Source organism: Ostrinia nubilalis, chromosome 6, assembly GCF_963855985.1.
Source record: "Ostrinia nubilalis chromosome 6, ilOstNubi1.1, whole genome shotgun sequence".
NCBI classification, from domain to species: domain Eukaryota; kingdom Metazoa; phylum Arthropoda; class Insecta; order Lepidoptera; family Crambidae; genus Ostrinia; species Ostrinia nubilalis.
The window spans coordinates 16,697,103-16,723,469 of record NC_087093.1 but is presented as its reverse complement, the minus strand read 5'-3'; the positions used below and the strand labels follow the sequence as shown (position 1 = coordinate 16,723,469).

The window sequence follows — 26,367 nt, the reverse complement described above, 5'->3', positions numbered from 1 at the left end:
ATCTATAACCAAACGTATTATATCGTGACATCTTGTCAAAATTGAAATCCTTGTAAAATGTCAATATGACAATAGCAGGATTTTTGCCAGACATTACATTTACCAATTATTTTCTCAATTTTTATTCAATATTTAAAGCGACATAGGCGTTATAAAACAGTTTTACTCACCTATTTAAATTTTACTTTTATCTTATTAATAATAATTCTTCTTTTTAACCTGGAAGTTTAGCTGTCCACAAACTAATGTATCGCACTGTACATAGATAATAAAAATAATACAAAACTTGCCAGGAACCGTAAACATCGAGGCTATACTATAAATAAATAAAATAAATAAATAGATGTGATTAGGGTAATAAATTATATTTTAACATATTATATATTATCTAGATGACATAGATGTTGCCACTGTGATTAATAAACAAATGATTGTTTTTCTGATTATTATTTTAACTTATAGTCTTTTTCATCTAAGATGATCCGTATGACGTTTCGAGTTTGAAAGATTTAGAGATGTCACATAACTAAACCATAGCGATTTATCTATCGATTTTTTCGAAGAGTTAGTAAAACCTACTTTTAGAGAAATATTTTGTATAGGTGTTATTTAACAAAAAACATGTTTTTTTTAATTACAAATATTATTGTAACAATTTTTTATTGATAATATTCAAATTTCATAGCTTGTGTTAAAAAAAAACGATTCCTAAAAAGTACTGGTTCTGTTTCTTTAAATTAAAAACTATGAATTTATTTTCAATGCGTTTATTAAAGTCAATAATCGAAAAATATAGTTGATTTTTGTGATGTTTCTAATAACTAAGTATTCACTGCAATCGATTAATGAACCGCGGAAATAATCGATTTTATTATACAAGAAATACCCCAGCACTAAATCTGTTCCGTTTCACACATTGCGTACATTAAATAAAAATATTTTTACATCGTATTTAATTAGAATATAATCAATAGACTCAGATTTTAATATAATAATATATTTCAAGACAAGTAGTTATTTTTTTTTATTATTATTGCTAATAAAATACAAATATTTTTTCAAAAATATTCTGCATATGTAGTATGCGTAATATGGATAACCTTGAAGTGTCATACGGATCATCTTACGTGAAAAAGACTATAATATAGTTCCAAAATACTGGACTGTCCTGTCGATGACATTGACAGTGGGGCGCCACCGTCAATACCGGATCGCTGGTTCAGATTTTTGCCATGTTGGAAACCATATAGTTGAACGATGGTAGCGCCCCCCTGTCATTGAGTTTGGCGGGACAGTTCAGCGTGGGTCATCTATAACTAATCTATATATATAAAAGAAAGTCGTGTTAGTTACACCACTTATAACTAAAGAACGGCTGAACCGATTTAGCTGAAAATTGTCAGGGAGGTAGTTTAGAGCCAGGAGAAGGACATAGGATACTTTTTATCCCGTTCGAAAAAAAAAAAAGTCTGCTTATTTATTGCCATTAAGGCGGAACAAAGTTCGCCGGGTCAGCTAGTATTTTATAAATGCTTTAATAAAACGAAATATTAACGTTAGCATAAGGCAGAACAAAAATTCTAATATCATTGATTTTAATTGAATTCAAAATTAATTGCACACATTTCGCCGATTAAATTATTATCTCTGAGTTGCATGTTAAATCATAGAGTCTTTATGTTTTTAACTATTAGCTGGCCCTACGACGATAAAAAGGGTAAATTAGTAATCCATCATAATCACAAGTTGGAGACACAAAATTTAACATTTACGCGTTATGCATGAAATATTGAGTATTTAGAATAGTCTTTTTTATACATCCGTGATAAATATTTTCTGTGACTAGTCTCCCAATGAGGGCTATCGTTTTAGCGCTCACCAGTTAGCGCCACTGTAGAGTAAGGTCCTGTCACTTGCTAGTAGCGAAGACAGTGGCACCAACTGGTGAGCGCTAAAATGGTAGGAGGACTATCGCATTAGCACTCATCAAGATGGCGCCACTGTAGAGTAAGGTCCTGTCAATCGCCAGGGGTGCCAACTGTTAAGTATAAAAACGATAGCCCTCATTCCACGAGAACAAAAGCTAGTCATGTTACAGTCTACAGACCATCGGTCTATATGTTCTTGGTCGAGTGCCGTGGGTGTAGTAAAATGCGCTATATGCCTTTGGCGATAGTGTCGAATATCGCTTGAAGCCACACGGCCGCTGCGCGCGCGCCCGCGTCTTCGTCGCGCGTGTACTCGCTAGACACATACGAGGCGCGGCCCGCCCTGGAACAATATGAAATACAGGGTGAGCCGAATGTGTTTGATAAAGCAACGCTTGATTTCTCGAAAATGGTTCGAGGTAGGGCGTGGATGATGGAAAACTGTACATAATTTCATGAATGTTTAGTCACTATGGAGAGAGGGAGGCTTCACGGGACAACAGAATACTTTTTTGTTGTGTATTTTTTTTACCAAAGCAATGATTTCTATGGAACCGTTTGACGCTTGTTTAGTTTTTTTTTTACCAAAGCATTCCTATGGAACCGTATGAAGCCTATTTAGAACTGGTCGATTACGCCGTGTGAGTGTTCATGTGTTATTAAATCATAGCTTGGGTTGGGAAGTTCGAGCAAACGGGATCGAGGGTAATCCGTTTTCAGTTCGAAAGAGGTGTTTTTTCTATTGACCCGCGAGTTTAAGCAGAGGTCCTATGAAACACCGAGCATAATCCCTTTCACACTGCGTAAGTTTGAGCTCCCTTATAAGGCCTAACATATTTGCCAGGGTTGTATTATTATCTCACCTGGCGGTCATCGCAGCGGTGGCCTTAGCGCCATTATCAGCCGCTACACTAGCCGAAAGCAGCGCAGTCTTCAGATCACCCTTTATGTTCTGTTTGAGCGCTTGCGCAGCGTAGTGTAAGGTGTCCAACTGGAAACAAAGTTTAGGGATGCTGGTAGTAGAGTTTAATATTCGTGATACGTTCGATACGTTCCATTGTAAGGCTGGATGGCTAATACGATTAATAGAATGGTCAGTGTAAAAAAAAATTGCTAAACCTTCCTATAAGATTTAAAGGTTTACTAGTCTTAACAACTAATGAATGCCAAGATAATAATAGCCTAAATTATTTTAAACGTGTTTTTTGAGGTGTGTTTTCTTTTCTTTGCACAAATGATGCCATTAAAAGGTCAGAATAGTCACCCATTGGTCCACCAATGGTCGCCACTGAGCTACTAACACTACGTAACACAGATTCGTGTGTATTAAATAAGGGTTTTCGCGTATGAAAGATCCGCTAGATGGCGGGACGTGGATGTGGGGTCTGACTGCTGCGTGATTGGTGGATTTTGACATATCTATCAATGTCATGTCAAAAATAACCAATCGTGCAACAATTGGACCTTGCGTCTACGTATTGCCGCGGATACGCGAAAACCCTCATTATGTTTGTTATTTACCATCGTCCTGTCTCCGGGCTCGGCGCCTCCGTACTTGGTCATGGCCGCCATGGCGCTCTCCCATGCGGTGACCCATGATGCCAAGTCGTTTGATTTGGCGCTGAAAATTATTTACATTGTTAGTTTTAACTCTACAAAAGACAGTTTGTGAAGATGGATGTTGATTATTTTTTCAGGAACAAGTACTGAATGGAGTTTGATGAAAGTTTACAGCTTAATAAAATAATTTAATATGTAATCTTATGGCACTTGTCCACCGAAGTGTGTGATGATGCAAAATGCTGACAAAGAAGACAGAATTTGGCTTAACTTTGTCTTCATACGCCACCAAGCGATTTATAATAATAAAAGTTAAACATGCGTTGACGTGAAGTTTAGTATGGAAATATCATTTTAAAAAACTTTTTAACGCTAGTGTATCTTTTTATTAGTAAGGGTGTAAGAGTCCCAGCAGACTACAAGCTGTAATCATAGTTAAATCGATATACAACGTGTTCTTTTTGATTTCCTGGAACTCTAAGGTATTAATAAGAATGGAATGGCATTAAATTTTTTGTTTAATTAAAAAAAAATTTTCGACTTATTTTTTCATACGAAATTATTTAAAAACTTAATTTTTCACTGAAATAATTCATAATTTACATACACTTATCAATAAAAAGTCTGCACAAAAAGACTAGGTGACAATTTTGAAAAAAAAAAAACTAGATTGATGATACTATAATCTAAATCAACTAGGTATCTTCTAAATCTAGAATCCACAATATCTTCAAAAATATGCTTTTAAAAAAACATATTCCTAAGACTCTTTAACTAGTTTTTATTTATAGAATATACCCCTAAAATTTCCGGAAAACAAATGGAACACGTTGTATTAATCAGTACGATCAAGCATGAAAGTACGCCCATTACGCCGATTTGGTGTCGGCCGACTCCTCGAACAAATTAGAAGCCGACCAAACTATAGGCTGATAAAAAGTGTAATCTGCGGTTTAATAACTCACGTGGACAGAGCCTGTGAAGCAGCAGCCAGTCCCAAGCTGTAGATGCCGCCCGACGTGCCGCCCATGTCTCTCTCGGCCGCCTCCGATAAGTCCCACAGCACGCTGGCGGGCTCAGCCATGGGTGCTTCTTCCACATACGTTAAAACGGCTGAAATAAACCCGCTATAGAAACATATGAACGCGTTCACCGATCAGATCAGAGATCAATCCTGCACCGATTTTTTTTTATGCTAGTCAAGGGAGGTATTTGACCGCAATCGGCAATTATAGCCACGATAGCCGAACGGTGAAGGGGTCGGACTGGCCGACTCGAGATCCGAGGAACGCGGGTTCGAATCCCACCGCCGCTCGACTATTGTGGTTAGCCCACTCGTAACACAAGCTTATTTAGCTTACCACGAGGGGCTAACGGGACTATTTAGTAATTGGTGCAATAAAAATTGCTAATAATCTTTTAAAAAATTTTTTTTAAAAAAACGCACCTGGTGTTAAGTGAGATGCAGTCTAGGATGGTACATATCTGCCCTGTAAGTGCCTATTCACTCCCTAGAATTACACGGATATTATGTGTCAGGAGAGCACTAAATGATACTATGTAATGTATGTATGAAAAAAGGTAATAAGGCGTTTCCCTGCTACCTTTATCAGTTCGTCGGTCCACCTTGTCGGTGGACGTTACACGCTGCGTTTTCCGGTACGTGGCCTCCACTACATGACCTTGCTGCCCCATCGCCCCTATCCATGGCCGTCAGTTCTGCGTACTATATGAACTACCCGTTGACACTTCAGCTTGCTAATCCGTCGGGCTATGTCAGCGACTTTAGTTCTTTTACAGATCTCCTCATTTCTGATACGATCTCGTAAAGAAACACTCACAAATTATAGGCTTTCGTCTTAAGGCATTGATATATTTCGGACTAACAGAGTCAGGGTCTATTTAGAAATACCTTGTGCAAACTTCTTGAGGGTGTTCCCGCAGTCCCCGTCGCCGCAGCCGGAGTCGAGCCTGTTTAACAGCGCCTCGTTCTTTTTCAACTCCCGTGCAGCTGTCGTCAGGCAGGTCCGAAGGATGTCCTGTCCTTTGGCAGAGAGGGACGGCCCTCCTGACGCTTTCTGTGAGGAAAAAAACCATTTTATTCCGATTTCTTGTATTTAGAATATACCAACATTATTTCCACACACAGTAAACTGCCCCAAAGTACACAAAGCAAGCGTTCCTTCTTATCCTGCTGTCAACTATATTCTTGAGATCGTCGGTAGGACGTTTGCAGAATAATTTTCATTCAAGAGTTCGTTTATCCATCCGCTGCGCTCCTTAGTTCTCTGACATACACGCTACTGCCACTTTAGCTTGCGAATACTCCACCTTACTGCCTTTTCTTAAAGGAGGGATTATTTTAGGTCCATCTCCGTTAGACTGGATGACCAGATCGGAAGATCGTGCCTTGAGGTATTCTTTAACCGATTGAGTCCCAGACGGCATTAATTAATGTCATAACAATTGATTATCTATTGTGTCTAGATTCGCGGAGCTTGAAGGATTAAGAAAGACCTACGTACAGTCAGCGTCAAATACTTCGTGACACACATAGTAGACAAAAAATTCGCCTTTAGGTTGTTGTCAACTTTTTAGCCACTGTCACGAACTATTTGACGCTGACTGTAAAACAGTCCCATTGACTAAAATAATAATGTAAAGCTCACCATCCTCTCGTCCGTTAACAGTTTTTGACTCAAAATGACATCAGTGCCACTGCCCCCGTTTTCCACGGAAGCCTCGCCCCCCGGCCAGGCGGGGGCATTCGTGGGGGCGTCCAAATACCCCAACCACACGTCCCCTTTATCCTTAGGGAGGTGTAGCAAACAGATTTGGAAGCCGTGCATTTCTAGCGAAGACTTCATGTGCCCAGAGTATATACGTTCTAATTTGATTTTCTTGCTGTCTGAAAAAATATTACAATAAAAGTTTCGTTAATACTTTGCTATATCGGTCTTAGTGTTCTCAAGTTATACGTTTTTTTTATGCATAACAAGGCAGGCATTTGACCACAATCGCACCAGGTGTTAAGTGGGATGCAGTCTAGGATGGTACATATCTGTTCAGTTTATTATTTAATTACCTAGATAATCCTTTATTTCCTTGCTAATGATGTTCATCTCCAGAATAGAAGTTCCCCCCAAATTGTTGATCATGGCTACCACTCTATTTCCAGGCACCAGTTTCAAGTAATCTACAATCTGAAATACACCATTAATTTTCTTTGGAGATTAAAATATACAGGGTGGAAACAATAAGTGACCTCACTCGGATTATTTCTAAACTATAAAAGATATCGAAAAACTGTTTACTGATCATGGAAGTGCTTCATGAGCTCTATCAAACGATGTCATAAAAGATTCTCGACCGTATTCACAAACATTACTATGAGGTCTCACTGTGCGCGTGGACGCACAGGGTGACACACGAACCAATCACAAAGCCTATTCAACGCTGTGCGTTCGATTTTCTGCTTCACATAAGCAATCATCGTTTGTGAATACGGGCGTATGTCTTTAGCTGCATTAGAAAATAAACTTTATTGCGGTGCAATAAGTACCTTTTCAAGGATCAATCCGACCACCTCCTTGGCGGTGCCGATTTTCTCTTTGGAAATACCCGCTTCTCCGTGCACGCCAGCCCCTAATTCCATCTCGCCGTGTGCGATTTCGAACAAAGGTGGCTGACCTTAAATGAAATGAAATATTTATTGCCAGATCAAGTAGTACAAAATAAAAGACAGACCTCCACACTAGGCATTGCCTGTCCTGTGGAGGAAGGAATCACGATTTACAAGTATTATTAGTACGTAAGCAGAAATGCAATATAAGGATACAATAAATCAAAAGATAGGTAAGGGCATTAGGAATGAGTGTTGTGCATATTGTGCTTGTGTGAAAAAGTGTAGATGTGTTGTGTGTGAGGTAAATTATTTATTACCATGGTAACCACCAAGTGTAAAGGAATCTTCAAGACCTGGATCAAGGTTCCAATGTCTTTAAGTGGGAAGGGCAAAACCTGGATTAAGCTTTCAAAAAATTGATCCTACGGTGTACTAGGGTCCTTTCCCACGGCATCCAGTTTTTCGGTTCCCTGCATTACTGAATCCCGCAAAACCAAGAAAACAGGACAGAACACACAGACCTGTGTATTCACATAGTACTATCCCGTTTTTTGTAGGTACGGGTGCGTGTTTGCAGAAAATATATTATAAAGAAAGTTGCTAGTGGGAATACATCTATTAAAACAATTCTTGTAATCAAACTGGATCCTGTATTTACTGGTCCAGTTTAATAAAAAAACACATTGGACAGTAGCACAGGCTATCTTCTTCGTTCGTTCGTTTCAGCCGAAAAACATCCACCGCTGGACAAAGGCCTCCCCCAACGATTTCCACAAAGACCGTTCCTGCGCCGCTCGCTATCTTCTTAGTTCGTTCGTTTCAACCAATCGACGTCCACTGCTGGACAAAGGCCTCCCCCAAGGCTTTCCACAATGAACGGACTTAGTAGATACATAATAATTACCCGGCAAAGAACAGGGGCTGATGCAGACTCCAAGAGTGCCCATGTACTTGACAGCCTCGGCCGCCGTGTCCCTCATTGATGTCAGGTCGGCACCTTGGGCGGCCATAGCGCCACACATCTGGGCATTAGAAGAATGTGTCATTGGTCCATCATCATCATCGTTATTTAAAGAACATTGCACCTTTCCGAAGTAAATTGGTTCAATAAAGGTTATTTTTAACACACTTCAAAAAAAGGAAGAGGCTTTCTTTCGATTGCAAGTTTTTCCAAATAAAAAGTAATGTGTCTTTTTATTTAAATATTTTATTGTTACTGCTGGATATGCCTATTTTATTCATCGATCATTCATTTTCCTTCGTTCATAATAATTTATTTGCAAGATGATGAATGTTGGTTTCATCATCGTGTGCGTCTAAAGTAATGAAAGATCGTGAAGAATGTATTTTTTCCTATGAATGCCATACCTTGAATAAGAAGACTTCGGACAACATGCCCCGACCTCCAGTCTTGTTGTGACTGGATGCGACATCTTCACCTAATATCACTCCTTCTGCCTGATAACAAGATTTAAACTTCAATGTCTGTGTACTACCATTTGTTTCATTGAAATAAATTCAAATTCAATAATTTATTATCTAGAAAACATATCACTTGACACTATATTTGGCGGTTACCCAAGAAAAAGCAACACAGTTTGTAACAAATAAAAAAGCCAAACAAAGTATGGTCAAAAGACTGAAATAACTATCCTACAGAATTAGTATATCCTGAGTGCCAAGCAACTGCACTCAGGAGAATTTGATGAGTGCTACTGACAACGCCACTCTTGTGGCGGAGTTTTGGGCTGACACTGTAGGTTTGTTGTTGACACGAAAAGAAGTAGAAGTTATGATAATACCTTGATTCCAGCCAGTTTAGCCTTTTCGATGGCCTTTCCGAAGTTCAGTCTGTCCCCAGTGTAGTTCCCGATCAAGACGAGGCAACCTCCTGAAATGAACGGGGTAATGGTCACTTTCCAGTGGCCAAGAGCTTGCTACTTCAAAAGTTTTGCCTTTAAAAAGTGGCAAGCGTGACGTCACATGGTGACACTTCTAGGACAAAATGTCCCGCGTCGTGTATCATATCGTACATAGAGATTGGTCTGGTGGCCCCCAGGATGTTGGGCTACCGATTCGAACTAACTCATGAGCTCTGATACCAATCGCACTGAAAAATAATCCTAGATACGCCAATGGAGAAGCGCGATTGTTCCCTAGTGTATCGCTGGCTGGCTTAAGTTACTTTCCATAGAAGAACAATTACTAACTTATGTTATCAGTCATTACCTTTATTATACTGGGCAAGATATGCGATGGTATACAAAACGTTGCCGGTTGGTGGGGAAGCGAATATACCGCCGGCTATGGACCCATCCAGCATTCCTAATCCGACGAAACCTGAAAGATCACAACAGAAGATTTATTAATGATCTGGAAATATCTTTTACAGCTGAACTCTTGATACGGGAGGCTCCCGGAGAATCTAGATTCGATTCAGATATGGGACATAACTTGTAAAAAAATGCTCTGCAGTTTCAGATATGGAACATAACTTGTAAAAAAAATGCTCTGCATTTTTGGAGCGAGCATGGAAAGGGGATTAGAGCCCACATGGCATACGATAGCAGAATAAGTTATTTACCTGCTGCAAAAGGCTCATGTCCTGATCCTCCACCCCCGATTAATGCAACTTTTCCAGTAACCGTCTGAAAAAGAAAACAACTGCACTGTACACTAGCAGCATATCCATCTCTACAAATACTCACTGTCGCAACATAGCATCTAAGGCTGGGCTGCACCATCTTACTTTAACTTTGACAAACGTCAAAAATGTGTCAAACTCCATACAAAAAACACCGGTTATCGTCAAAGTTACGGTCAAAGTTAGGTGGTGTAACTCAGCCTTAGTATTACGATTGCAATATGCCGTCGTCGGCAGTTATACCTGTGTTTGGACCGTGACAACTCTGTGCAACGGGTGTAAACGTAGCATGGGGTACATGGCCACCAGACCATGCAGGTTGTCGTCCACGCACGTCTCCGGCGAGTTGATGATCTTTGACGTCACTGGCTTCGCCGCCATCTTGACTGGAACACCAAAAGTAACTTCAAAATACCAAATAACTTTCAAACTGCTCCAACTTTGTGTTTCAGTATTCAAATACTTGCACAATAATGCCCAAAATTATAATAATACTCACTAGCGTTATTTATTTGCGTTATCTCTCAGAAGCAAAACATTCATAATGATAAATTATGTAATAAACATAAATTATATCACCAACAAAAAAACGAGAAAATAAACACTTGTTATCGCCAAACCAAAACATTATTCGTTCATCAACTGAATAATAATCATACTACTTACATTAACTATAAACATAATAATATTATTATTGTTGTTTACGAATCAAACTACAATCCAAATACCTTTTTTCCTAGTTAGAGTTTTATGTGATCTAGACAATATGATATTTCCTAAATATTATTTAGGTAAGTAGGTACTTATAAATAATTGAAAAAAGCGATAAGAAAATGCTATTTTAATAACGAAGTTAATGCAGTATTGTTATATGCGATAGTGCTTTAAACATTTAAGTGACTGATAGCACTCGTTTGTTTTCAACATCCTCAGGCTAAATAAAATTTAATTGACTAAACACTCACATGCCTCTCACAGGTCGTTGTATTCTGGTGTAATATTTATTAAAGCTAATAACTTAATCAGCCAATTGTAGACTATCAGATCACAAGTTATCACCAGCCTACGGCTCCGGCCCAACTCCTGGGGAGCCATAAATATCTGCGAGTGTCTTAATCTTAAAAAAAAAAACAATAGGGTTAACAAAAAATCGCTTCAGTGATAATGCCGGTAACTAATTACAGAAAGTTTAATTTGCTACCTACATTTCTTTGCGTTCATTGCCACAGGGTCAAGTGACCAGTAGGCCTAAGATGCGCGCCGTGATAAGAGGTTATCACGCCATTTTATCGATTTTGCCCATACATTTTGACGTCGATAAAAGTTATCACGGCGCGCATCTTAGGCCTACAGTACTTTTGTAATGTGCCAGATAAACTTTTAGTAGAGAGACAAAGCTTTTAAAAATCATATGACTGGTCAATAACAACAAGACTATCAGTAGACAAACAAAATGCTCTTGAGACCGATTAGGGTCAAAAAACAACAACAGTCTGTTGATGAATTGAGTCAGACCACGCACAAAAACATCCGTGTCTCAGTGAATGCATTAACTAAAGTAAATATCTTAATTGTCATCTTTGTTTACGTTGGAATTTCGATTGATTGATTTTGTGTGGCAATAAAACTGCTACCCAGGCAGACCTGTAGTCTTCTTGACTTCACAAAGCAGTAATGTAGAAATCATATTCGATATTTCGTTACAAATTCATCTCACGCCCACCAAATCGAGTCAATTACCGAACAACATAAGCTAAGATTCGCCGTAGACAACCCTCAAACTACTGATAAGTGTTATCAGGCAAAGTTTACGACCCCCTACCGGTTGATACTAGCTGTGATACTAGTCTCGCGCTGGCCCGATACTGAGATGCGCGTGTATCAAAATTATAAAAAATACATAATTTGTAAAGCTACTTAGGTAATTTACATATTTCGACATGTAACAGCGGAAACTAATAATTAAAAACTGTCAAATAAAGTTACTACTAAGTAAGTACCTACACAACAACAAAAAACTGACTTTACAAATGAGCAGGCAAGTAGGTAAAACTTTTTTTTTTTGACCGGTATATTCTAGACCTGAAACTACTTTTTGTTGGTCTACTTGCTTCGTTGCGACCTTATCTTTTAATCAGTTTTATTTTAAGATAAAGCATCGATATGACCATCATCGCCAAAATTAATAACGCCATAAAATAATTTACCTGACGTAAAATGGTTTAAGTATTTTTTTATCAAAATAAAACTTACTTTATGACATCCTTCTAGGTATGATTAGTAAAACACGTCTCCAAACATAACTCACAAACTACAGTCTACACATTTGCAACGAGACAAATAAACTCATAAACTAAACATCTCAACGAGAATACTCGCTACTTAATAGTACTCGTAGTTGTCATATTGCCAGTCTAATTACTACAGCCAACTACAACCTCCAAAGGAAGCAAAACACTGCCACTAATTTGCATTTTAAACACACGGAAAATTCATTTAAAACTTCGAACTTTTACACTCAATATTAATATTTACGTTGAAGTGTTAAGAGTTATTGTTGTTTGATACAACATAGACGTGAGACGTTGGAAGGCGTTTGTGACAATAAGTGCCACAATCGGTCAGTGCAATACAAGTCTCGGACGAATTAATCACAAGAAGTACAACTGTCTATTTTTAGACGGGGATTGATCATGCACGCGGGTTGTTCTTCAACTAGCAAGTAATAGTTCACTCCTAACTGAATTATAAACCGATTAAACCTCAAGTATAAGAGCGTTGTATGAGCAAATATAGGACGCACTAAGTAAGTGAAAAATAATATTCTATTGAAACCGAAAGCTGAAAGATTAAGCTAGGTACATCATAAATGTCGCGCTTCAGACCGGTTGTTATATTTTAAATAGGTAAGAGGACTGTTTGGATCGCAGAGGACAATTGCGAACTTAACTGATTATATTAACTATTCAAATGGGGCATTTGGTGCCCATACTCCCCACGCTCTGCATAAACGACTTGGGGACGATAATGATGTCACCAGTTCGCAAACTCAATTGACTATTTATTGATGTCAAAACTGCTAAAATCTGATTACACAGCTAATTGAAAGCATGTACAGTTAGCGTAAAAATAGTTCATGACTCCGAAAGTAGCCAATAACTTCGCAACACGTCTTTGTTACATTCGAATAGGGTTGTGTTGTCAAATTTTGGCCACTTTGGGTGTCACGAACTATTTGACGTTGACTGTACCAGTGACGTAACTATACCATTCGTGGGCCGTGGCAAGGGGCCCTTGGCGTATCTAGGGTTATTTTACAGGTGGCCCCGGGACTATCGCACTGAAGCATCGCGAGGGAGAGGATGTAGGGCCTTGGACCGGGGACCCGTGGCATTTTGCCAGCCCTGCCACCGTATAGTTACGCCACTGACTGTACGTTCAGAGTGCAGTATGGCTAACACGAAAAACTTTCGAGTTCGAATCGTTTGCGTATTCGAATCGCCATCAAAAGAATACGAAAATTGCAACAGCGCCCTTGTGAACGTGTCGTAAAGTGAACTTAGTATGAGAAATGATTGCACGAAACATATTTTGAGAATCAAAATTGTCACGTTATCGTTTAATTCAAAGGTTGAATATCGAATTATGTCGAACACGCAAACGATTCGAAGACGAAAGTTGTTCATGCTAGAGGTACAGGGTGCAAAAATAAAACGCCATATCGTTAAATATATTTTATGCAGCGTTGATAGTAAAGGTGTCAGTGACGCCGGTAAAGTTCGAAAGGCCGCCGAGCAGGCCTCGCGCGGTGCCCCAGTACTCCACGCGATAACTGCCGGCGGCAGCGTCGGTTGGTACCGTCCAGTTGATGATGACGCGACTGGTTGCTAGTAGAGTGGATTGCCGCTCCCAGGTGAAGCTGGAAGATAGTACAGATGACCTACACTGAACTGTCTTACTAAACTCATTGACAGGGGGGCGCCACCATCGTTCAGTATAGTTTCCAACATAGCAAAAATCGGAACCAGCGCTCCGGTATTGACGGTGGCGTCGTCCCCTCCTCAATGTCACGGGTGGGACAGTTCAGTGTATTGGGTCTATAGAGGCACAGATATATCATACTAGTGCCATCTAGTACAGATGCCTCTCATACAAAACGTCGGTTTTATTCGGGCAATTTCGGGTCGCACTACAGACGACAGCTCATCAAGCTGAACACTGCGGTATCAAAGTCAAAATTCCTTTATTTGCATGGACTATTAAAATAGTGCTTACAAATCGTCAATAAATATTAAAAATAAAAAAATTAAGCCTAATTGAAAAAAAAAATTTAAGAGTTTTGCTCTTATGCATATCTTTGTCACTGCAACGAAAATGTATAATCTGATGTGGCGTTGACTGTACTAACAACTAATTGCCAATCACGTAATTTTTACGTCCACCAACACCTTTTCTACTCTAGTGCCATTTTAGAGGGTTTTTTAACTGTAATTTACAGCCTACTACCACTTTTCCCTATGATGGTATAGTTCCCACCCAGTGTCTTACCGAGTCTCCCAGCTAGCGTCAGTGGCCACGGCTGCCCACGCGCCAAGCTCAAACCTCTGCACCTCAAAGTGGCTGGATTCCTGTCTCAGATCGTTTCGGGGGTTCGCCGCTACCTGGTAAATAAAATGTTAAGTTATGGTTATGCTTTCATAACTTGAAAGTTGAATAACCTAAAAAGATTCTAGGTCTGATTCCTAAATGTACTACGCGCAGGCTCATATCGGTTTGGAAAAAAAAGAATTATTTAGTATGTGGAAAATACTGAAAACACACCACAAATGTACAGTACAGAGGATAGAGAATTAGAGACAAAGGCAATGCAAACTTATGCATCTCATACAAACAAACGACCCAGTTTAATTAATTCGTTGACTGCCGAGACAATAGTTTTATTGTTCGAGAGTCACCGGTAAGCCGCGTGGTAAGCAACGTGCTCTAATAGTCGGGTCTTGGACAATATTCTTATACCTGTTAACGTACTACATGTCGTTTGATCAGGGGGCGTAAAATCAAAATTATCTTTATTTGTGTAGACTAATTAAATTAGTACTTATTAAATCTTCAAATGCTCATGGAGCCTATACATGTCTCATTATTTTCGTAGTGTGAGTTTACGTCATACGCATTCGATGTCGACTGCGTAAAAAAGCTAATGTATGACGGATTGTACAGCGCCCCTAGCGGAAACTTTCAAGAACTAAAATCTTCATATATTTTTAACGTGCCCTCTGTCCGCTGGAAGTGTAAGTACTCGTGTGTTAGGTACCTACTAAAGTCTGTTCGCCGAGAGTTGATAAATATTATGAAATGTCTTGCAATAGCGACTGTCGCTTAATTATCGCATTCTGTATGGCGGGCGTCGTTTGTCACAACGCGCACTGAGAATGGTACGAGCCACGCAGCTGTCTGTCACTTTTAGTAAATTTCTACTTTTTTGGTAGATTTGAGGCAAAGAGAACGATGATTTAGTAGTGCGAAATCGTTTAGTAGATTTTGGTAGATAATTGGTATTTTTAGAAAATTCTTATAAATGGTAGTCCAAACTTAAATTGTAACCGAGCCGAGAATCCAGGCCAAAAAAAAAAGGCCCTGGCCAAATAATCTACCAACTTTTTCATTATATCGACAAAAATAATTAGCGGGCCGCAATTTATAATGAGTTTAGAACCTCTGGTATTTTTTTATCAACTCTCGGCGTACAAACTTTATGTGGTGGTACTTACAAAGCTGACGGTGACGGTGTCCCCGCGTTGCACAGTGGGCGGCGGTTGGTCCAGCACCTGGCCGAAGCTGCGGCCGAAGCCGGCGCTGTCTGCCACCACGGGCAGGATGAGCGAGATGGTGCCGTTGCGGTTGTCTTCTGGCTCCGGCCCGGCGTCCACGTCGGAACCCTAGTGGAAACACAATGATACTTCACTACATAGTATAAAATAAAGTCGCTTATCCTATGTATGCTTAGATCTTTAAAACTACGCAACGGATTTTGATGCGGTTTTTTTAATAGGTAGAGTGATTCAAGTGGAAGGTTTATATGAATACTTAGTAATTTAGTACCCGTGCGAAGCCGGGGCGGGTCGCTTACTAGCGATACTATAGTATACTTTTACTAGTACTCTTAGGCCTGAATTCCACCAGAATGAAAGATGTTTGAATTTCCAATCTAATTTTATTTTTAATAGTTTAATCCAATCACAGAACATGATAAACGCCAATTGATTTAGCGTTGTTTGTTTTGTAATACAAAACTTGGTCTCCACTTTAAGAGCGTGACCTTCTCGAATTCTTTTTAACTGACTTCAAAAAAAGGAGGATGATCTCATTGAACTGTATGTTTTTTCACAACTCACCTCGATGGCAGCTTTGGTGAACTGAACAAACTTGTTGATGAATATGTCCAAAGTGTGAGGTCCGTAGATAGTCGACGCTGCTTCGTATCGTTGCACCTGGTGGTACAAATGTACACTAAGTAATTTTTATAAACAAGGTACACATATGCATGCAAGGTATACATGCTTAGGTATTAAGTATAAACTATACTACTCCATAGGCCCCCGGCCATGGTAGTGGGCTCTCCCAGGATCACCAGACCCCATAGACAAAGCACTATTGTCTGCGACACGGCAGCGGGTTTCGGACCAGCATTCCCCGGATCAGCTAGCTAGATCGGCTATTGACACCATTGGGCTAAATTATACCTGTCAAGTTTTGTAACTTATCTAGGAGCAGGTTTTCCAGACAGATGAAGGAAGCTGAGTTGATGTGTGGAACTGTGGATGACACGGAAGAGAGAAGCCTGTGTCAGTCGTCCTCTTAAAACCAGTTTTCTTACCTGGTACTCTTCATTAGTGACCACATAGTGTATGTACTCGTTGGTCAACGCCGACACGACGACTCTCGGCTCTATGCCGTTCCTCTCCATTTCATCTTCCACGCCCTGCCATGGTGGTGGGCTCCTCCAGAATCACCAGACCCCATAGACCAAGCACTATGGCTTTACGTGTCTGCCACAACGGCATTCCTTGGATCTCGAAGCGGTCAAGTGGATATCGTCACCATTAGTCTATTGTCGCCTGAATTACACCAGATAGTGGAGGCTAGAATGATGTGCGGGATGAGCTAAACCAGCTTACCTGGTACTCCTCATTAGTGGTCACATAGTGTATGTACTCGTTGTTTAACGCCGACACGACGACTCTCGGCTCTATGCCGTTCCTCTCCATTTCATCTTACATGCCCTGCCATGGTGGTGGGCTCACCCAGAATCACCAGACCCCATAGACAAAGTACTATTGACTACGTCACGGCAGCGGGGTTCGAACTGCGTTCCTCGGATCTCGAGTCAGCCAGTTTGGATATTGACACCATTGGGCTAAATTACACCTGTCAAGTTTCATAACTTATCTAGGAGCAGGTCTTCCAGCCAGATGAAGGAGGCTGAAATAATGTACGGAATTGCAGATTCCACGGAAGAGAGAAGGTAGCCTGTGTAAGTCGTCCTCTCAAGACCAGTTTTCTTACCTGGTACTCCTCATTAGTGGTCACATAGTGTATGTACTCGTTGGTCAACGCCGACACGACGACTCTCGGCTCAACGCCGTTCCTCTCAATACTTCACACGAGTAACTTATCTAGGGAGAAAGTCCCCCAGCCATATGCCGGAAGGAAGCCGAGATGATGAGGAAGTTAACCTATAGAAGCTGACTTTTCAAACTGCTAAACCAGTTTCCTCACCTGGTACTCCTCATTAGTGGTCACATAGTGTATGTACTCGTTGGTCAACGCCGACACAACCACTCTCGGCTCTATGCCGTTCCTCTCCATTTCGTCTTCTACAGCGGCTCGCATACGGCGTCCGGCCATTGTAGTAGGCTCGCCCGGTACGCCCAGGACAGCCAGACCTCCCAACCAGATGACGGATGCTGAGATGATGTGTGGGTGCCACGGGATAGGGAAGTTGGCCTGTTGTACAAGCAGACTTATTTTAAATAGAAAGACACGGGTCTTAACGCGACATTTATTAATGAGTTACATCATGTACTCACGACCTGCTATGCTGCAGTCAGTCAGCTTGAGACCACGGCTGCAGCCGAAACGTCAAGCCTTGGGTATGTACATTATGTAACGCATTAATAAATGTCGCGTTAAGCCCCGTGTCCTTCTATTTAAATCGAAATGGAACGCGAAAGATTAATATTCCAGACTTATTTTGTCATTGGGTTTGCAGGAGCACGACTCTAGAATCGCCAGGTCTTTAAGTCAGATGACGGAAGGCTGAGATGATGTGCCAGTGGATAAGGAAAATAGTCTTACGCCCGTATTCACAAACATTACTATGAGGTCTCACAGTGCGCGTGACCAATCACAGAGCTCTATTCAACGCTGGGCTTTCGATTTGCTGCTTCACATATGGGTTCTATGCTATGGGCTCATACTTTGGGGAAATGGTACCGATATACAAAGGGTTTTCATAGCTCAGAAAAAATGCATACGAGCTCTATGTTGTAAAGGGCCCTTTGAAACATGTAAACCATTATTTGTGAAACTAGGCATACTCACTGTTCCCGGGATGTACATACTTGAAATTTACAAATTTGTAACACAACATCCAAAATTGTTTAAAACTGCTGCTGAGGTATACCCGAGAAACACAAGGTCAGCAAATAGACTAGTATTTGACTTCTGCCCAAAAATCGCACTTTGTCATAAAAATTGTTATTCTATGTGCATTAAGGTTTATAACAAAATTCCTGAAAGATTTAAAATAGGTCCTGCAAAAGTAATGACCAGAAAGCTTAGGGAATGGCTAACCACTTCCTGCTTTTACAGTGTTCAGGAATTTCTGGACAAAAATTTGCATGTTAATGTATTTTAGCAGAATAGAGCACTTTGTATTTACAACACTATCTGTATCAACCTATTCTTTGCAAATAAATGTCTTTGTCTTTGTCATAAGCAAGCATCGTTTGTGAATACGGGCGTTGATCATAAAGGCATTTAGACTCCACTACGAAGAGCGAGATCTTTTTTAATTCTTCAAAGCAATAAACGTAAAAGCTCCCGACAAATTCTTTATTATAAGCAAAGCAAACTATTAAGATGGGAAATTCGTTTGATGAGTATGTACCTTCTCTAAACCTGAACACGGACTTAAATGTTAAGTTATAAAATGATCTGGCTCGAAGGACCAGCAAGCTACAAGCCTTACCCGGCCGGTGGCCAGCAGAATGGGTTTGGGCGCGTGACACTCCTCGTCTTCCGGCGTGGCCTCCGCCACGATATCACCGATCGTGTCCAACAGTGGGTTTCCTTGTAACGTGCCCTGGAACAAATAATCCTTTAGAGTAGGCGCACACCGTTGATTTTTCGTCGGGCAGTTGATCAGTATGGGCATAATCATGTATGGGAGTGCGCACACTACGCCGATTCGATTTGGCCGATTCTTCATACAATTTAAAATCGGGCACAACTATCGGCCAACTAAAAATCAACGGTGTGCGCCTACTCTTATTCTTCTTGTCGCTTCAACAACAAACCTACACAGTGTCAATCCACAACTCTGTTACAAGAGTGGCGTTGTAAGTAGCATTCATTAAATCTTCCTGCGTGCAGGTGTTTGGGCACGTAGGGCACGACGTCATGTGCTTCATCGATTGAGGAATACAAACCACACTTGCACTCCAAGTTTGAACCATCTGAGAATCCCCACCTGAACAGATTGTCCTTACTACGACTGACCTGCGTCCGAAGTCTATTAAAAGACTTCCAGGTAAGCCAGACTCATAACCTGGACATGAGTCCAGGTGGAAGACTCTCAGACATTGGGACGAAAGGGCAGGGAAGATCGTCATCAAAGACAGAGGACACACTTTTTTACCTACATTTCTATTGAGGAAAGTGTTGAATCGTAACATTTATTACGTACCTGTGTGATATTTAATGTGTTAGCACCATCGATGGTCCCCGACGCGAAGCTGTAGCCCATGGCTGGGTAACACCCACTCACTTGATCATCCTGTAAAATTTTACATTAATATTCGGCTAAACACAAATTTTAGAAGATAAAACATCACTATAAAATATGTCAATCAATACACTTTTTTTTTCGCTTGAAAGTCATGTTTTTCTTTTAACTACCCTCCATTTCACAGAACGCATTTAAGCGGCGCGGCACTTTACGTCACTTTCTATGCTATCAGCCACACTTCCAGCTACACATTTCCGTTTTTACTCTAACTCATCAAATGGTGATTCTTTGCGATAAAACGAGACGACATGACTGGAAATGGATAGCTGGAACTGGGGTCGATAGTACAACGACACTCGCTAAAGCGCTTTCATCTCACAGCATATTTTCATATTATTGTCGTCGGCCTCTTGGTGTAGTGGTTCGAAACAGACTACTATTCCGGAGGTTGCGGGTTCGATTCCCGCACAGTACAAACATTTGTGTGCATGAACATATTTGTTTGTATTGGACCGGGTGTTTTCTATGTATAATATATATGTATTTACAAAAAAAAAGTATTTAAGTATGTTTATATCCGTTGCCTAGTACCCATAGTACAAGCTTTGCTTAGTTTGGGACTAGAAGCGTAGTGTAAAATGTCCAAGGATATTTATTTATTGTACTCATCTCATCAGACTATTAATTTGTGTTGCATAATAGCACCTATCACAAGTACACAAGTGTGGTGCACTCACGTCGACGAAGGCCCGAGCCACGGTGTCGTAGCGCGACACGGTCTCATTAGCTGGCTGCACGAACTGGTGCACCACCGCTAGCTCGCCGCGCAATTCCTCGCCAGGTGAACTCAGTACCTCCTACAAGGAAACGGGTTACTTTTGTTAAGCAATATTATTAATTATGAAAACATACATAATTACCTCTATGGGCCTCATAAGAAGGCTCAAGGTCACGCAAAGGGCGATGGAGCGGGCTATGCTCGGAGTTTCCCTGCGTGATCGAATCAGAAATGAGGAGATCCGCAGGAGAACCAAAGTAACCGACATAGCTCGCAGAAATGCTAAAACCAAGTGGCAGTGGGCGGGGCACATAGCTCGTAGAGACGATGGCCGTTGGGGCAGGAAAGTTCTCGAGTGGCGACCACGGGCAGGCCTCCTACTAGGTGGACCGACGATCTGGTAATGGTCGCGGGAAGAGCCTGGATGCGGGCAGCGCAGGACCGTTCATTGTGGAAAACCTTGGGGGAGGCGTTTGTCCAGCAGTGGACGTCATTTGGCTGAAACGAACGAACGAACATAATTACCTACACTCGTAAAGCATGCCCTTATGGCGCGGTCAGATAAATAGCTACATCATCATCATAATCAGGTCATTAGTGAAGGAGCACAACCCCCTCTAATTTGTCTCTAGACTAAGCAAATGGATTGGCCTACACTCCCCACACTGACCTGCCAGACGAGATGGGGAGGAAAGGTAATACGAGTATATTTGTAAACCCCTCAAATGCTGTGTTTAGGAGTGGGTTCGAACAGCGGTCGAAAGTATACCTAGGACAATTTTTTAGGTAAAAATATAAATAACGCAATGATTTTTTACTTTTGAAGGCCTTCATACTTACTACAGTCTTTATTTTTTTTTATTGTTTGGAAAACAAACAGCTTTGTAGGTACTCACCAAAGCGCCTTCCAGCACAGTGTCCCCTATAATCTTCGCGCTCTCATACATATCCTCGCCAGGCCCCGAAGCGAAGCACCTCTCGCCCGAGTCACACAGCAGGAACTGGTTGTCGCAGACGTTGCCACTGAACTCGCAGACCGCGCCGCGCGTGTTGGGAGACACGTCGCCTAGGATGGATGAAAAGAAACCGGCCACTACGTCGCCCTGGGAGAAATTAAAAAGTGGATATTGAAAGAAAGAAAGAAAGAAAAAAATAAATCTTTATTTGACAACTTAATAGTAAAAAATAAATACATTCATATCATTTTAGATCACAAACATCAAAAGGAGAAAGAAAAAAGGAAAAAATAATAATAAAGTTGTCAAAAAGGCCACCCACTCAGTAACGTCTTAGCCCGTCTGCCAAGACACTGATTTTCAGTGGGCGCCTTTTTGTACGTAGGGGCATTCAATTATACAAAATAAATAAAAAAATAAAATTGCATTAAAAAAATTAAACATTATAAATTAAAATTAGTTAAAATAAAAAAAATAAAAAAATTGGAGTAAAAACGGTGCCTTGAACATTTATTTGATCCATCAGTAAGACCTAGGTACAGTCTTTCAACTGCATTGATCATTATCATAAGGTGGACCAACGACATTATAAAGGTAGTAGGACTAGGAAGGCTATGAAGATCATTGGGGGAAGGCCTATATTCAGCAGTAAACGTCCTATGGCTGAAATGGTGATGACCACTTTCGAGTGCCAGAATCTTTAGTAGCGCCATACTCGTAAGTGGATACTCAATACTTACTCAATAATTTTAATTTATTGCTCATCAGTTGGTCCCACTGTTAGGGAGTGAAAGGACCATACTCTACCTACAGTGATGCCAACTAGTGAGATTTAATACCATCACTTTCTTCACATTAATTTAGCTGGGATGGGCAACAATCATTCCCAAGCAAAACCCAATGAATTCATTGTAAAATTAGTATTGCCGTGCAAGCCGCCATCTTGTCTTACGATGCGCAGTGACGTCAGCGTGTCGCCTGTGTTACTCACCTTGCCAGGAAGAGTGCCGGGGTTGAGGATGCTCTCCATCTTCAGGGCCGCGTAGCCGAGGTTGTCGGACGAGACGAGCTGGTTAGTCATGTTTAGGCTGGTGGTGTGAACTGAGAAACACGTCAGGCAGCCGCCATCTTGTCTTACGATGCGCAGTGACGTCAGCGTGTCGCCTGTTACTCACCTTGCCAGGAAGAGTGCCGGGGTTGAGGATGCTCTCCATCTTCAGGGCCGCGTAGCCGAGGTTGTCGGACGATATGAGCTGGTTGGTCATGTTCAGGCTGGTGGTGTGGACTGAGAACCACGTCAGCACGCCGTGCAGGTTGCCATCTTGTTTCACGATGCGCAGTTGCGTCAGTGTGTCGTCTGTGTTGTTTTCATACCTGAAAGGTTGTCCTGAGTCACTATACCAAGCTATAGGTACACAAATTATTGGGCAGTTGAACTAGTTTTGTGTACCAGTACCAATGGGGAAAAGAGACTCAGAAAGAGACCGAAATATTGCTAAGGGACGATAGAAGATTCATGCATGAATTGGAACCCGGATCGAGATGGTTCAATGCTCGATACTGGATCATTGAACCTGATTCAATTCCTGATCCCAACATTGATACATTTTCCTTGCATTTATTTGGTAGAAAAAAAACCTTTACTAAATCCCGCCTATAAACACAGTGGCTCAGTAATTTATTTAGTTATTTATTTAAGGATAATACAACAATATCAGTTTGTATTAGGTACAATGTGTTTTAGTGATATTTTGTAGGCCAATTACTTGTTTATTTTTATTATTTACTTAGTTGCATTGTTGTTGTTTTATGCTTACTGTGTCATTAAAGTTTTTGTATTCTATTTTAAGTAGGTACAAGCTACTTACCTTGCTATTTCCTCTGGTGGGTTGTACTCATAAGAATAAGGAGATCTGTTCATGTGTGCGTTGGCAACTCTCGTGGTACCGTAGAAAAGTTTAGCTGGCACCATGTTCTCGTGGGCTCGAACTATACTCTGAAATACAAATAACATTAGCTCTAAAACGCGCGTGTTGAAAACTTACACTGGTTATTCGCCCTTATAACAAGTAAATAAGATCCAAATTCACTCGTATGTTACTTACTTATTTAATTAAAGTCTTGTAAAGAGCGAACGCTAATAAGCAAAAACACGCCTACCCTCGTAATTCCGCTGACGTATGCATTGAAGGTCTCACTGGAGAAGCCCAGGATGCTGACATCCAGTATGAAGTCCACCAGGTACCCTCCAGGAGTGCTGTGCGTGTGGGTACCAGTTAGGATCACGTTCCGAAGGGTATACATGTCCCCGTATAACTCTTGGAGATTGGCCACCACCTAGGAAAAATATTTTGTACATAGCCGTTATGAAGTGATTTTTGTACAGGTAAAGGTTTTAGGTGCTAAGTAGGTGTCATTATTTTGCAGGGTAGATAGTTACATTGAGAAATCTTTTTTTAAGAGATCCTTAGAAGAGTCACTGTTATAATAAGTACCTAGGTTATTTTGCAATATAACGTTCATCCACATGACTAGGTAGGTACTCATAATTAAGTGTCAGGTTTTAGTTGACAAGACTGGCTGTTTGGTAAGACCTTCATTCTGAAACGCTGCCAGAACTCCACAAGTATACATTCAAGTTAAACACTAAAGTTATGGTAGTAAATATTGTAAGAGTACCTACTGTTGGGCGATTATCACACTGCACTGCGGTCCGCGTGGCGACATATAACGAATCCCGCGCGCAAACGCGTTGTCAGTGTGTTGTGCCGCGCGTGTTTTCTATAAAAACTGAGGTACTTGCATATAATTATTAAATCTGTCGTCCCGCGTACCGCGGCGGAGCGCGGTGCAGTGTGATAATCGCCTTAGACTCCATTAAGATGAAATCAAGATCAAGATGTAAGATCAACTCGCTCACCTCTCTCCTAACAGCAAGGCCTACGGCCTGAACATCAGCCGTGACCAGCACCACCCTGGTGTCTCCTTTGGAGAAGATGAAGGCCCGCGAGAACTGCCGCGTGTGGATGCCCTGGCCTCTCTGGCCCAGCTCAGCGTAGCCCATCTAAAATGCACCATTTGTAAACGGAATAAAGTTCAGTTTTGTGTCCTCAACCCGTCTGGGCAGCAAGCATTTGGCTCTGATCAATAATAATAGTGTGTCTAATGCTTGTGTAGCTGAGACAGAATACTCTGATGATGAAGTTGTATTTTTGTTGCCATAGATAGTATTACCAGAATTACAGATCGGGTCAATTCTTGATATTTTGATTAAGATATGCCATACGACAGCTACAACAAATAACATATCAAGTTATTTAGGTACTTAGATACCAAGTCCACCAAGTGGCGTGGCACCTTGTGGCAAAACATAAGCAATCATGTGTAGGCCATGATTTTAATGGAAAATATGTATAGATCCTCCCAATTTTTCCATAACAATTATCAAGTTACGAAAAAAGATTAGAATTTACTGTTTAAGGCTGGGTTGCACCATCTTACTTTAACTTTGACAAACGTCAGAAATCTGTCACTCTCCATTCAAAAAGCACCGTTTATCGTCTTATTTACCGTTATGTTAGGTGGTGCAACCCAGCATTAGTCTTTACCAACATTACACCCTGTATAAATATTTACTTACAAAAGTAATCTCCACGCAAGGTCCAGTCATGTCCGCTATGCCGACTCCGACGTCATACAAATACGAGGTGTCTTCGGCCCCAGGGTCAGGGGTCGTGGTGGCTTCTTGCTGCTCGGTGGTGACGTCATCGGAGTCCGCCGTCACGACGAAGTAAATGACGGTGGACAGACCACCCGCGACCGCGAGACAGAGAAAGACTATAACTATTTTGCCTATTAGTGGGATCGCCATTTTGTTCTGAAAAGTATTAAGGACAGTTAAAACACTGTAAGGTCAATGGATCAATGATTGAAGAGATGAACTGTATATTCTATGCTATCTATAGTTTAGAAGAGCCTTATTTAGAGCTAGCTCCCAACTAAAATGTTAGGTAGACAGCTCATTGATCTCCAATAGGGTCTTACAAAGTCAAAAATAAATTGGGGTCTATTTTGTTTGTATCTACCTATCTTCCTTCCACATGGGCTTAGAAATTGTTTGGAGGTCTTTAGTCCACTTGCAAGACGTTTCATTTATATGGAACAATAGAACTACAAGAAAAACTACTTACCTTTTACTCTATAACTTAGAATCACTTAAGCAGCCTTCATAGATTCCTTTCGATGAAATAAAGCAATTTTCTCTACACTTCACAAAGGATGCTACTTAAATCAGGGCAACATCAATTACTTTTCCTTATATGTATGTATTTCGTTTGCACTCAAAACGTTCACAAATACTAAAGTTATTACCTAAAAACAGTACTTAATATTAAAATAAATAAAGACAACACCACCGCAACGTGCGGTAAGTGTGGAATGAGAGGATTATTAAAATTATAATTGATTGATTTAAGTGATAATAGTCATAATCCACGTTATCAAATTGCGCTGCTGATAAGATGGCCAACTGTACATTTTAGGAATTCAAATGCCTTGGTACACTACCAAGGCTACACTTTTTTATTTACAGCAAAATTTTCTAATCTTTAAAGGAATTCCGATGCAAGTACAAACAGCACATCAAGCTAAATACTGTAGTATGTATTTACAAAAAAAAAAGTATGTAAGTATGTTTATATCCGTTGTCTAGTACCCATAGTACAAGCTTTGCTTAGTTTGGGGCTAGAGGCGCGCTGTGTAAAATGTCCAAGGATATTTATTTATTTATCTTGTGAAATGGTAATACTTAGGTGATACTTGCAATAAACATATAGTCTGGTGTACTATCGACTGGACATTCAAC

General features: G+C 40.7%; 2 protein-coding genes and 1 long non-coding RNA gene across 3 annotated transcripts; all 3 read right to left on the bottom strand.

Annotated features, from left to right (window-relative positions):
• Positions 1-1,324: 1,324 nt before the first annotated feature.
• LOC135072718 (triokinase/FMN cyclase-like) lies at positions 1,325-9,450 on the bottom strand. Its single transcript, XM_063966746.1, has 12 exons — positions 9,343-9,450; positions 8,916-9,004; positions 8,482-8,571; positions 8,018-8,135; positions 7,051-7,178; positions 6,574-6,691; positions 6,158-6,396; positions 5,401-5,566; positions 4,454-4,601; positions 3,450-3,549; positions 2,792-2,919; positions 1,325-2,271 (listed from the first exon to the last, which is right to left on the bottom strand). Exons 1-12 carry the CDS (start codon positions 9,434-9,436, stop codon positions 2,157-2,159), a joined length of 1,533 nt encoding a protein of 510 aa, XP_063822816.1. The 5' UTR covers positions 9,437-9,450; the 3' UTR covers positions 1,325-2,156.
• A 245-nt stretch (positions 9,451-9,695) lies between these two features.
• LOC135072715 (uncharacterized) lies at positions 9,696-12,460 on the bottom strand. The gene is made up of 3 exons (XR_010257483.1): positions 12,011-12,460; positions 10,001-10,143; positions 9,696-9,761 (listed from the first exon to the last, which is right to left on the bottom strand). It is a non-coding gene; the product is annotated as an uncharacterized LOC135072715 (long non-coding RNA).
• Positions 12,461-13,478: 1,018 nt separating this feature from the next.
• On the bottom strand, positions 13,479-25,899 carry LOC135072707 (neutral ceramidase-like). Its single transcript, XM_063966733.1, has 15 exons — positions 25,694-25,899; positions 25,144-25,380; positions 24,424-24,567; positions 23,664-23,840; positions 23,372-23,499; positions 22,679-22,877; positions 21,444-21,650; positions 20,507-20,626; positions 19,728-19,817; positions 19,011-19,124; positions 17,537-17,764; positions 16,153-16,248; positions 15,529-15,696; positions 14,306-14,418; positions 13,479-13,676 (listed from the first exon to the last, which is right to left on the bottom strand). Exons 2-15 carry the CDS (start codon positions 25,372-25,374, stop codon positions 13,493-13,495), a joined length of 2,199 nt encoding a protein of 732 aa, XP_063822803.1. The 5' UTR covers positions 25,375-25,380; positions 25,694-25,899; the 3' UTR covers positions 13,479-13,492.
• Between the last annotated feature and the right edge of the window lie 468 nt (positions 25,900-26,367).